This window comes from Marmota monax, unplaced genomic scaffold (assembly GCF_021218885.2).
Source record: "Marmota monax isolate L192 unplaced genomic scaffold, Marmota_monax_Labrador192_F-V1.1 WCK01_AAM20220418_F8-fsc00211, whole genome shotgun sequence".
In the NCBI taxonomy this organism is placed as follows: domain Eukaryota; kingdom Metazoa; phylum Chordata; class Mammalia; order Rodentia; family Sciuridae; genus Marmota; species Marmota monax.
In genome coordinates this window covers 1,590,418-1,604,840 of record NW_026694080.1, presented here as the reverse complement: position 1 = coordinate 1,604,840, position 14,423 = coordinate 1,590,418, and the positions used below count along the sequence as shown (strand labels likewise).

The 14,423-nt window shown below is 38.8% G+C and overlaps 1 protein-coding gene across 1 annotated transcript in view; it reads right to left on the bottom strand.

Moving 5' to 3' along the window:
• Nudt3 (nudix hydrolase 3) overlaps positions 1 to 14,423 on the bottom strand; it is a 109,483-nt gene that overhangs the window by 40,424 nt on the left and 54,636 nt on the right. The window contains exon 2 of the mRNA XM_046464390.2: positions 12,493 to 12,603. Coding sequence (XP_046320346.1) covers positions 12,493 to 12,603 — 111 coding nt within the window. The remainder of the gene's footprint in view (positions 1 to 12,492; positions 12,604 to 14,423) is intronic.

Sequence of the window (14,423 nt, the reverse complement as noted above, 5' to 3'; positions counted from 1 at the left end):
TGAGGCTGGCTTTGAACTTGCAATCTTCCTGCCTCAGCCTCCTGAGCTAGGGATTACAGGTGTACACCATCTGCCCAACTTATTTTTATACCTATGTTAAAGATAAATCTATAGGTCCAACAGACATACATGTACATTAAAAATTGGTAATTCATATTCATGTATTTAAAATCCTTTAAAAATTAAATAATAAGAATTCAGAGATGGTCATCTTAATAAAGCCTGCTTTTAAACAAACAAATGGGGTTAACTGATGGTCTCTTTTAATTTACAGCAATTTATAACTAGATATGCACTTTCTCATTTAAAATGTTTATTTTTTAGTTATAGGTGGACACAGTATATTTTATTTTATTTTCATGTGGTGCTGAGGATCCGGTGCCTCATGCATGCCAGGCAAGCAGTTTACCTCTGAGACACAACCCAGCCCTATACTTTCTCATTTTAACATTTCTGTTAAATATATTCCAAAGGTTAAAAACCTTCATTGGCTTTCACTTATTACTTAGGAGACTGAAAAAAGGAAAACTATCTTCTTCTAGGAGGCCAGAGTTTCAGTTTGAGCTCGAAATCTGGAACACAGCTGATTCACCTAATTAAGAACAAATTTTAGTTATTTTTCATTATTAGCCTTTCATTATTATTGTTGTTATTGCTTTTTTAATCCAAAAGCAACTTTAACATTTTGAAAAAACATTTTTTTAAATTAGTTGCCTACATTGAAAGATCAGGAGATCTCACTCGAGAACTCATCTTTCAGGATTCCCTGGAGACGGCTGAGGACCTGGCCATGTGACGTTTCCCTCACCTTCCCAACTTTATTAAGGTACAACTGCTGAATAAAATTATATATAGTCATGGTGCAGAACACAATGTTTTGATGGATGGATGTGTATACGCCTGGTCTTAGCTGCCACATGACAGCTGGCGGGGCCTGAGCAGGGGCTGCCGTGAGGTTAGGGCAGGCTCTCCATACTTTGCCAAGCCCACACACACTGCCAACTGCCTGTCCTCCTCCCTATAAGCTGGAGAGTCCTGGTCTATAACTTTACCTCTCCTAATTCCCCAAACTGTTTTACTTATGTTAAAATGATTGAAAATATTCTTAATTCATTCTTTTTTTTTTAAAACTAGAATTCAACTGAGAAGTGCTCTCACCACTGAACTACATCCCAAGTTCTTTTTAAAAAAATTTTTTTAAATTTTTTAGGTGTAGTTGGACACAATGCCTTTATTTTATTTATTTGTTTTTATGTGGTGCTGAGGATCAAACCCAGGGTCTCACACGTGCTAGGAGAGCACTCCACCGCTGAGCTACAACCCTAGCCCCTCCCCAAGTCCTTTATATTTCTGTTTTTTTTTAAAAATATTTTTTAGTTGTTGATAAACCTTTATTTTACTTATTTGTATGTGGTGCTAAGAATCGAACTCAGTGCTTCATGCATGCTAGGCAAGCCCTCTACCACTGAGCCACAACGTCAGCCCCAATTTATTTCTGATTTTGAGACAAGGCCTAAATTGCTGAGGCTGGCCTCAATCTTGAGATCCTCTGCCTCAGTCTCCTGAGTAGTACAGATTATAAGTAAGTATGCACCACTGTGCCTGATTATTATTCATATTTTAAAGTTTGCTACTAAATGACATATATTTTGTGACTAAAGTTCTAGATTTTTAAAATGTTTTTTTTTTTTTTTCTGGTACCAGGGACTGAACTCAGGGGCACTTGACCACCGAGCCACATCCCCAGCCCTATTTTGTAGTTTATTTAGAAACAGAGTCTCACTGAGTTGCTTAGTGCTTCGCAGTTGGCTGAGGCTGGCTTTGAACTCCCAATTCTCCTGTCTCAGCCTCCCAAGCCACTGGAATTACAGGCATGCGCCACCACGCCCGGCTTTAAAATGTTATTTCTTTGATAAATTCTGTGACACCCTACCATCTACCTTCTATTCACAACTGTTTGGGCCTGGTAAAAAGTAAACACATACTGAGCTTACACTGAACCTTCACTTTTTCTCATTCTACATCCAGTTAAACATTTATGAGCTTAAAAGAAAAAAAAAGGTGACAAAAGAATTTCTTAAATTACTACCAAGTAGTCACAGACTTTAAATATTATACTCTTGTGTAACAGGAGACATGAAATTCTGCTTTCCTGTTACAGACAATTCTGAGATACCATATGGACCCTCTTGATTGCTATAATATAAATATAAAACCAACCTTTTTCAGGGACAGGAAATGCATAATAGAGGAATTGGGATTAAATACACACACACACAATACATACATATATATGGGTCTTAACTGGATATATATATATATAGGAGGCAGGGTACTCAGTGATACTGCCTACCACTGAGTCACATCTCTAGCCTATTTTTATTATGAGACAGGATCTCACTAAGTTGCTGAGGCTGGCTTTGAATTTATGATCCACTTGCCTCAGCCTCCCAAACTGCTGAGATTATAGGTGTGTGCCATCTCATCTGGCATCCCCAGCTATTCTAGTTGTTTTTTTTTTTTTTTAGACATAATCTCACTAAGTTACTTAAGGCCTCATTAAATTGCTAAGGCTGACCTTAAATTTGCAACCCTTCTGCCTCCGTCTCCAGAGTTGCTGAGATTATAGGCATATGCTACTGCACCCAGCAAACATACAGATTTTTAAAATAAAGTTCACTATGGCATTTTCTATGTTCTTATCTGAAAATGCAATGAGACCAAGAAGGGTTACAATAAACTCTTGTCAGACTGCCATAAAACAGATTAGGAGGACTGAAGATAATTAAGAAGCAGCTCTGAATTCTTTTTGTGTGGTACTGGGGATTGAACCCAGGGCCTTGCGCATGCTTGGCAAACAATCTACCACTGAGCTACATCCCCAGCCCTTTAAAAAAGCTAAGTTACACAGGGTAGCCTCAAACTTACAATCCGCCCTGCCTTGGCCTCCCAAGTAGCTGGGATTATAGGCATGTACCACAGCAAACAGCAGCTCTGAACTCTTGAGGTCCCATTAGGGAGGTAAACTTGCTTCTTGGCAGTGGTTCACAAGTCCAGTGACCACTGGTCCCAGTGACTACAGTAATTGAGCCCAGGAGTTTTGAGACCAGCCAGGACAACATAACAAGAACTTGTCTAAAGAAGGGAAATGGTCTTAATAATAAATACTACATTAGGTATCAAGACTTTCAAACTTTTTCTTTAATAAGGCTGATTACGTCAAACATGCTGTGAAATTTTTACATACATACATTTTACATAAATTCTGACAGTCTATGAAAAGCTTAAGGGAGGATAGTGAGGTATAGGAAAGATAATGAGACATCACTAACTTGAAAAAATTTCCAAGATGATGAGTTTTATACAGCAAAGTGTATTGTAGTAAGAGAGAAGCACAGAGAAGTGCAACATTAGGGTTACAATTCAGAGACCAAGTACGCATTGTCTTGAGGTGAGCCTATGTCACAGGCTAATTAGGCTGTATACAAATGCTTTATGTACTTAATTTTCTCTTGCTTTGTTTTCAGATGTTCTCTATCTTTGTGATAATGCTCTTGGTTTGACTGAGGTGAGAAGGGGTGAAAGGAATGTAACAAGAACAGAGGCAGAGGGTTTCAGAGCCAGCTTCTCTTTCACCCTGTGATAAGGGTTTTACCTTTCCCATTGAACTTAGCAAGAAAGAACACCTAAGGACCACACAATGAGGTGCCTTTCTTTTGTAACTACAGAGACTATCATATGGATGTTCACACAAGCTTTTGCTGCCCTGGGCTAGGAATGCACTGTTGTAAGGCTCACAGCAGGCCCTGAGAAAAAGTCTGGTCCCTCTAACCCTGTGAGGGTCACTATAATAGGATTTTGATTGTGAGCAGCTAAAATGTGGAGGGCAGTTTATAAAGGAGAACCTTTTAGTTCTTCCTTTAAGTGTTGTTGATGATGTTTCAAATGTAAAAGATTTATGTTTCTGAATTCAACCAACATGCTGAATATTTTAAGCTGAGTTGAACAAGAATAGGGAGAGTTTAGTGATACCTAGGCCTGAACATGCCATGATAAACTACTTAATAATCTCATTCTATTCATGCTTACATAGGATTTTTTTTTTGCGGGGGGGTACTGGGGATTGAACTCAGGGGAACTTGACCAATGAGCCACTTCCCAGTCCTTTTTTGTATTTTATCAAGAGCCAGGGTCTCACTGAATTGCTTAGCACCTTGCTTTTGCTGAGGCTGGCTTTTTAAAATAAATAAATAAATAAATAAAAATAAAACAAACAAACAAAAAATAATAATTTTTTAATTTTTTTTTTAGTTTTTTAGGTGGATACAATATCTTTATTTTATCTTTGTGCTGAGAATCAAACCCAGTGCCTCACGCATGCTAGGTGAGCATGCTACCACTTGAGCCACATCTCCAGCCCGAGGCTGGCTTTGAACTTGTGATCCTCCTGCCTCAGCCTCCCGAGCCACTGGGATTACAGACACGTGCCACCGTACCTGGCAGGAATTTTTTTTTCTAGTAACAAAATTTATGTTCAATGCAGAGAATCTGATAACCTACAAGCTGACCCAAAGATAACCAATGTGAACATTCTGGTAAACATTCTTTCAAGGAGCACAGCATGAGGAGAACAGGTATTCAAGCTAGAGGTCCTGGATTCAAGTCCTACTGTGAGTACAAGGCACAATTTGGGCAGATCATTTAATTTCACTGAACCTTAGTGTTTTTCCCCTTGCCTGTCAAATGTAGATAATAACAGTTACAATGTCACTGCATCATACAAAATGCTTTAGAGCAGACTCACATGCAGTAAGTGTGTAATAAGTGTTAACTATTATGCTGTCTACACAAATGGATATACCCTTTTCTTTCCCACCAAATGGTTCCACATCATAAATCCTGTTTTATCCTGCTTTGATCCCTTAGAAATGTGTTACAAACATTTTTTCTGTATGAATAAACACCTTTACCACATACACAGAAGCCTTGATGAAGTTGCAGCAGTCAGTACTTAAGCAGGGTTGCCTGCTTTTATACCACATGACCTCACCACTGTGAGCACAGCTAAAGAGTAAGAAATCAGCCAGGCGTTGTAGCACACCCCTGTAATCCCAGCGGCTCAGGAGGCTGAGGCAGGAGCATCACCAGTTTAAAGCCAGCCTCAGCAAAAGTGGGGTACTAAGCAATTCAGTGAGACCCTGTCTCTAAATAAAATACAAAATAGGGCTGGGGATGTGGTTCATGTGAGTGCCCCTGAGTTCAATCCCTGGTACCACCCCGCAAAAAAGGAAAGAAAAGAAAAGATCAGTTTTTCTAGTGAGCAAACATCTTTCTTTCTTTCTTTTTTTAAAATTTTTTTTTTTAGTTTTAGGTGAACACAATATCTTTATTTTACATTTATGTGGTGCTGAGGACTGAACCCAGTGCCTCAAGAATGCTAGGCGAGCACTCTACCACTGAGCCACAACCCCAGCCCCTAGCAAACATCTTTACATCCTAGAAATATTATTTTAGAATTAGATATAGAAATGTTTAAGTGAATCGAAATAACAGTAAAATATTTTTTGTGTTAAGGAGACTAGAACATGAATGAGGCCCAGGTTCAGACCCCAGCACCACAAAACAAAACAAAACAAAAAATAAATAAAGGGAAGGAGACTAGACACATTTTATGATTTTGTGATGTTTGTAAGAATCAACCTATTTGTTAGACTGGCGGTCTTAGAATATCACATTAAAAGAGTATTACTGAATAATTTATTTATAACTTGTGATGTTAAGTTAGAAATCTTAACAAGCTTATATACAGTATGGGAATATTTAAAGAAATCTAAGACTTGGCCAGGCAAGAGGGCTCACTCATATCTGTAATCCCAGCAACTCAGGAGACCAAGGCAGGAGAATCACAATTCAAGGACAGCCTCGGCAACTAAATGAGACTCTCAAAAAGACTAGGAATGCTGGCCTGGGGCTGGGGCTCAGGCTCAGCAGTAGCGTGCTTGCCTAGCACGTGCAAGGCCCTGGGTTTGATCCTTGGCACCACATAAAAATAAATAAAAAATAGGGGATGGGGTTGTGGCTCAGTGGTAAAGCGCTCACCTAGCATGTGCGAGATACTGGGTTAGATCCTCAGCACCACATAAAAATGAATAAAATAAAGGTATTGTGTCCAACTACAAATAATAATTAAAAAAAAGACTAAGAATGTAGCTCAGTGGTACAATGTCCCTGGGTTCAATCCCCAGTGCTTAAAAAAGATGAGGAGACTTAGACTTAGACTCATTTGTAAGTTTAAGAGTCACAAGTTTTTGTTTTTGTTTTAATTAAAGAGCTTTGTAAGTTTTCTGTTTAACTCAGACAAATGAAGTTTTTCAAAAGCACATACACTAAATTAATTAATGCCATTTGAAATGTGAAGGTTATCAATTAACTGTTATAGGTATTTATAACAGTTTATAAGGACTTTTGAAAGCAATTATAAAATCTATGCTTAAAAACAAAACAATAAGATCTTCAAGCACACAGAAGAACTTAGGTTTTGAATATATCTTAAAGTAATATTAACATTTTGAAAACTGAATTTCTAAATATTGCTTTCTATTTTACAGGTACATGGTCTTAAAGGACAATAAAAAATACCTATCAAGATCTTCCCTGGGGGCTGGGGATGTGGCTCAAGCGGTAGCGCGCTCGCCTGGCATGCGTGCGGCCCGGGTTCGATCCTCAGCACCACGTACAAAGAAAGATGTTGTGTCTGCCGATAATTAAAAAAATAAAACATTAAAATTCTCTCTCTTTAAAAAAAAAAAAAAAAAAATTCTCTCTAAAAAAAAAAAAAAGATCTTCCCTGGGTCGGGGTTGCGGCTCAGTGGTGGAGCGCTTGCCTAGCATGAGTGAGGCACTGGGTTCAATCCCCTACACCACATAAAAATAAACAAATAAAATACAGGTATTTTGTCCATCTATAACTTAAAAAAAAATTTTTTTTTAAAAGGTCTTTCCTGATTTCAAGTCTAATTCTCTGTTGATGGATGTGGAACTGGAAAAACTACCCTCCATTCTTTTTTTTTTTTTCTTTTTTGGTACTGGGGATTAAACTCAGGGGCACTCAACCTCTGAGCCACATCACATCCCCAGCCCTATTTTGTATTTTATTTTAGAGACAGGGTCTCACTGAGTTGCTAAAGGCCTTGCCATTGATGAGGCTGGCTTTGAACTCGTGATTGTCCTGATTCAGCCTCCCACTCTATTCTATTTTGTTGTAAGCCAAAGAATTGTAATTTTTATTGTGTGTACAACATTTTATTTATTTAGAACTTTATTTGAAGATAAGAGCAGTTAACATTTCTTTATCCTTTCAATGATTCTGAAATAAAGTATGGGGTATGATGAAATGAACTCTCCTTTGTTTTCAGGAGAAAAAAATGTGTAAGGTTAGGCAGGATTCGTAAGGGCTGAGAATGGCAGAGGGGCTTAATCTCAAGATCAGGATTCAGGGCTGGGGATGTGGCTCAAGCCGTAGCGCGCTTGCCTGACATGCGTGCTGCCCGGGTTCGATCCTCAGCACCACATACAAACAAAGATGTTGTGTCCGCCGAAAACTAAAAAATAAATATTAAAATTCTCTCTCTCTCTCTTTTAAAAAAAAAAGATCAGGATTCACTTCAAGATAGGATAATGAATAGCAGGTAAGACATTAAGTATATGAGGAACATAATTTAATGATCTGTGGTGCATATTTCATTTCCTTGTTTCACGAACACTTCATTTCTACTTCTCGCTATCCTTCCGTTTACCTACAGAGGAACGGAATCAAATTTCCAAGGAACAAATGGTAAGCACAGTACCCTATATCCTTCCATACTCACTCACTGCATTTCCTCTTTTTTTTTTTTTTAATCTTATTTTTTTTTGGTGGGGTTCTTTTTTTTTTGTCTTTTTTGGAACTGGGGGTCAAACCCAGGGCTTTGCGAATGCAAGGCAGACGCTTTGCCACTGAGCTACATCCCAGCCCCTGCATTTCCTATTGCAACCAATGACATAGTAACTGTTATTTTCTATTCTACATCTTAGCTGTACTCCTGTAACGCAAGGCAATTCAAATATAACACCAAACCAAACAAAAAACAAACAGCAATAGTAACAACTAAGGCCAGCTTTCCTGAGACAGATGTCAAATCCAAGCAAGTGTTACAAAAATAGAATTGTTGAGAATTCAAATTATACTACAGAACTATAGGAACAAGAACTTCATAGAGGCTGGGGATACAGCTCAGTTGGTAGAGTGCTTGCCTTGCAAGTACAAAATCCTGGGTTCAATCCCCAGCACACACACTCACATTCAAATAAACAAACAAATAAATAAAATAAAAAGTCATGGTACTAATATAAAAGCAGACACATAGAGCAGTGGTACAGAATAGAAGACACACAGACAAACCCAGTCATCTGATCCTTGACAAAGGTGCCAAAAACATACATTGGAGAAAAGTCAGTCTTTTTAATAAATGGTGCTAGGGAAACTGGTTATCCATATGTACAAGAATGAGGCTAGAACCTTCTCTCTCACCCTGCTCAAAAATCAACTCAAAATGGATCAAAGATCTATGAGTTAGACCAGAAACTATGCAACTTCTAGAAGACAATGTAGCGTCAACATTCCAACAACTTTCTCAACAAGACCCCTAAAGCTCAGAAAAAAATGCCAGGAGTTAGTAAATGGGATGGCATCAAATTAAAAATCTTCTGCATAGCAAAGGAAGCAATTAAGAATATAAAAAGAGGGGCTGGGGTTGTGGCTCAGCGTAGAGCGCTAGCCTAGCATGTATGAGGCCCTGGGTTCGATCCTCAGCACCACATAAAAATGAATTAAAAAAAAAAGTACAATACCTTTCTGTCCAACTACAACTAAAAAAATAAAAAAAATTTAAAAAAGAATACAAAAAGACAACTTACAGAATGAGAGAAAAATCTTTGCTAGTCACTCTTCTCAAAGAGGATTATATCCAGAAAATATCATGAATTCAAAAAACTTACCACCAAAAAAACCGTAGACCCAATTAATAAATTGTCAAGATTCTTAACTGTAGGGGCTGGGGATGTGGCTCAAGTGGTAGCGCGCTGGCCTGGCATGTGTGCAGCCCGGGTTCGATCCTCAGCACCACATACAAAGATGTTATGCCCACCAATAAATATTAAAAATTCTCTCTTTCTCTCTCTCTCTCTCTCTCTCCTCTCTCTAAAAAAAAAAAAAAGATTCTTAACTGTAGTCAACAGAAACTAATCTGATTAGTTCAAGAGAAGAATTTGTCAAACAATAAATAAAAACAGCTTACAGAACCATTGGGAGAGCTGAAGAAACAGACTGTTGGGCAAGATGCCAGGAACAATACCCCAAAACACACTGCAGACTGGGCTGCCAAGGGAGCTGCTCCCTCAAGGATGGACCAGGAAGCTGCCAAACAAAAGGCACCAGCCAAATCAGGAAGCTGACACTATAGCTGCCAATCCAGACCACATCTGCTCTGTCAAAATGTGTGTCACCAAAAGGATGGGCCGGCTACCCTCAGAACCTGACCTGCTTCTCTCCTTGTGATTACCTTAAGCAGTCTTGTGCAAGTGCTTTATATAGGGCAAACCTCAGTTCACCAGGGAGACTTAGTTGCGACTGTTAGGGAGAGTGTGGGAAAAGCACTTTTGAGTGTTCTAGTCTCACCATGTCCCAAAGGAACTACAATGGATATGCAGACAGCCAATCAGAATCCAGCCCTCAAAGAGCAAGTTCTCTCCACACCCCATGGAGAGGAATTCTCAGAACACTTCTTTGTACAAATTCAATATTCTAATACAGTGGGTTCTCAAATCATCTGAGGATCTTATTTAAAATCAGATTCTGGGGGCTGGGGATATAGCTCAGTTGGTAGAGTGCTTGCCTCACATGCACAAGGCTGTCGGTTCAATCCCCAGCAAAACACACACACATACACACACACACACAAGTAAAATCAGATTTGGAGACTAGGTCTGGAGTAAAGCCTGAGGTTTTCTGTTTCTAACAAGAAATGGTGACACTGACAGTGCTGGTGGAGCAGCCACACTGAGTATCAAGGGCTCGCACCGTTTCTGTTTTTATTTAAACAAACAACTTTTTAAAAAATCTTTCATCACTGGTTTTATAAATAAAGCTTTACTGGAATGCAGGTCCATTTTGTTATGTATTATGTGTTATCTCTGGCTACTTTTGCCTTACAATGGCAGAGTTAAGTAGTTGCAACAGAGACTGTCTGACCTGCATAATGAATTTTTCTACTCTAAAAGTATATATTATCTGTCCATTCTTTTACACTATAGAATGAGGATATAGTGTCACATTGCAATATAAGTATTTTTAACAAGATAAAGATTTTATCTTCTATTGGTTATGCTTTTAAATTGTTTTATATTCAAGTCTTAAAAGGCTTCTGAAATCCTAGTCAGTAAAGGCTACCAGTTTTTTTCTAATATTTATTTTTTAGTTGTAGGTGGACATAATATATTTCATTTTTATGTGGTGCTGAGGTTTGAACCCAGTGCCTCATGTGGCTAGGCGTTTGTACAAGGAACTGTCATTCCCTTTGCTGGGGCCTAATTTAAGCATGGGCTTATGAAGCAACTCTGGACCACCAAACATGAAGAGTCTACAGGGGTATTCCCAGGGAAGGTTTCTTTCTTCCAAATAAAAAGAGACCCCTAAGGCAAAACTATTTATCCTGTATTTGAAGAGTGTGTGAAGGTAGAGCAGGAGAAGCCACATGGTGACCACAAGGAGAGGAGCCAGGAACAAAAGCCAATGTACCAGGGATGGTGGAACAAAAAGGTGGGAAAGCCCGGGGCTCTTGGTACCACTGAGTCAGCCAACCTGGGACTTGTGATGTGATATGATAAACCTGTTATTGAATAATAAGGACATATTCTTTTCCCCTGCATAAATCCTAACAGATAAGAGTCACATATTATTTACAAAGGACATTCATACTCATGTTCTCATTTGAAACTCACTCTATCTCCCCTCCTCCCATGGTGGAGTAAACAGGAAGATATTCAAGTGAGGGGCCAAGTTCAGAGAGTTTAAAACTATTTTTTTTCCACAGGTCACGAAGCTTTTAACTAACAGAATGAGAAACCAAGATTTCCATGGCTGACTTCCTTTCATCATATACCCTCTGGATTCCATTTGGTTCCACCAGGTTAGTCTCCTCAGTAGCCACTGTGAGAACACCTTCTCATGTCTACTCTGTTGATGTTTATCATTTCCTGTATCTGATCATTTCCATTTTGGGTATTTCTTCAGAATCTGCATTATTCCAGCCACTGTTCCATCTAGCACAGATCTATGTATTAATATTATTGTCTATTTATTTAGTATGTGTATTAGGCTCAGGAAGAGGGGAATTTTATATGGGAAATATGATTTTTGCCTTTGGAGATTACAATCCAGTTACAGATACCAAATACAAGATAAAATGAGTTAGACATAAGCCAATGTAAGCCTGTAGGAGTTTGCAATGAGAAACCTAGGATGTTCTTAGGATACAATTAGTCTAAGGGGACCTCAACAAGAGCTAGACCCAAAACAAATGTAGAATGTAGACTAGCCCTAATGTTACTTTATATGTTAGTCTTAAATGCCCTCTAGAACAAGGAAAGGGATTTTAAGACATACTGCCTATGTGTGCCAGGGTAAGAACATGAGGACAATAAACCTTATACAATTAATTATGAGTCCTAAATGAGATACCATATGCAGAGCAGAGCATGGTGTTGCCACAACAGGCTATGGAGAAACATCAGTTCCTTCCTCTTGATTCTAAATTTCAGTCTGTTTCTCAGTTTCCTCCAGACTGCAAAATTGTGAAATATGGGAACTAAGGGCCCATGACTTGACTTTTTCTGTTTATTTGGAAGACTCTTATATTATGGCCTAGGAACTTACTACATGTATGTTGAATACCATATGACTAAATAAAAAAGAAGATGCTGTCATTTTTTCAGGCTGCACCATTACCAGCTCCGGCTAACAGAACTGTTGCTTTAGCCACCATTTATTTCATGGCTAGGATCCAGGAAGCATGGGAGAAAAGGGTCTCTTCTTCCTCCTCATCCCAAGGTTAATGAGAATGAGCCATTATACTAATGAAGACTGTTTTGTTTCTTAGGGCTGATACTTGATCCTCTGCCACAGGTAACAGGCAGTGTTGGAGGAGATCCATGGAAAGTCACAAAGGACTGTCAGGTATCACTGGATATAGTTACCACTACTATGAGTGTCTGATAAACATTACCATGTCACACCCAATCATTCCTTTAATCAAGAAGACACATGGTAACCATTAGATGGTATCTCTGTGATCTTAAGTATGCTTATTCAGTGGGTGGTGATAAATTAAAGAATCACACAGATAGGACAGGCTCATGGTCACGAGGTACAGCTGCGCCCTTTGCTTCAGTACATACCTCCTCGCAAACTTCACGGACTGCTGCTACACTTGGCTCCTCCTCAGGCTCCATGCCACCTCCAGGGACAATCCATCGGTCTGGATGGCGACTACTGCTCACCAGCAGCACCTGAAGTCACAGAGGTCACACGGAAAGGGTTAAAAATTTAAAAAGACATTTGGACAAATGTAGTTTAAACCCCACAAACGCTGAAGTTATAATTAAGACCCATTCCTTATTTACGCCTCTCCAAATTGCTTTTTTATAAGATAGGTTTCTGTTTCATTTCAAAAGGACACTCTGCCTAGTAAAAACAGAAGGGTACCTGCTTGACCTCTCCTCAGACTCAGTCCTCAGTCTCATCTCCTCCCTGTCCCTTTCTCTAAAGCCCGTTGAACATATACCTGACAAAGTTACCAAAAGACAACTTTAAAAAATGCTACTAAAGGGCTTGTAAGCACCAAGAGAGCTGCCAGAAGGCACCCTTGGCTGTGGTTGCCACCATGGTCCAATGCTTTCCGTCCACAGTTCTCTCTCCTGTGTGTCCAAATTCTTGTTCTATCAGGTGGCCACAGGCCAATGTAACTCACCATCCTAAATTCTCTAAGCCCTAAGGGTGTAATGAGAACCTTCCTCTATGGGAGAAGCAGAATATTATTTTTATCATTCTCTCAGGGGAAATAAATCTGGACTTTTTAAACTAGGAAATGTTATTAATGGAAAGAAAACTAAACAAACCACATAAAAAACACTGTCATAAAATATAGTTTCACTAATTAAAGAAAAAAGAATACAGCTTTAGTAATTGAAACTTAAACCAGTATTCTGATCACAGCTGAAATAAAATTTAAATGTCTCTACTTCCTTTCCCTTCCCATCTTTGGGACAAATGCTAAGTAAAGTCAGCTGGACTCTAATTGGGAGGTAGAGTTGGACTGGCATTATTTCTAAAACTAAAGGAATGCTTAACTATTCCTGAATCTCCTCTCTGATGATGATGACTGGGCCTCCCTGTTCTAAGCCATTTTCCCTGTGAGCTCTTCACTTCTGCTCTGCAGTCATTCTGTTGCCCTCTCTGGCCCATTTACCCCAATGCCTTCTGGTCACTGACCTTCCAGTCACCTGCCTCTCTCCCCCTTGAGGTCTCTCCAATTATGGGCCTTTAGAAATTCTATCCTCATCCTTAATTCCTGTTTCCCTGCCATGGCAGATTCTCCCAGTTCTCACCTACAACACCTGCGATGTGCAGACTGAGTGGAGACCATGAAGTTAGGGAAAGGGCATGAACCCACATCCGTTACAGACTGAAAGAAATAATGTCTTACATGTAGTATTTTGAAAAAACTATGTAAGTTCTGCTTTGATTAATACAATGCAGAATAATTTAACTTTCTATGAAATCCACAGTAGTTTTTTTGTTGTTGTTGGTACGTATGTATGTTCAATTAAAGAATATTCACAATATAACGCAGAGGCTCCATGAAATTTTGCCATTAAAAAAGAGTCCCCTATTCAGATCATATACAAAATTAACTCAAGATGAACCAAGTTAAATTTAAGAACTGAAACTAAAAAAAAAAGAAAACATAAAGGTAAATCTTCATGATTTTGGATTTGGCAAATTCTTGGATATAACACCAAAAGCATGAATAACAAAATAAAAAATGACAAATTGGACTCTATCAAAATTTAAAACTTCTAGGCATCCAAGAACACTGTCAAGAACGTGAAAAGACATGGGGCTGGGCTGTGGCTCAGTGGTAGAGCACTTGCCTAGAATGCATGAGTCAGTGGGTTCGATCCTCAACACCACATAAATATAAAATAAAGATACTATAACCCCCTTAAAAAAAGAATGTGAAAAGACAAAAGAATAGAAGAAAATAACTGCAAATCATGTATCTAATAAAGGCACAGTATCTAAAATATAAAAAGAACTCTTACAATTC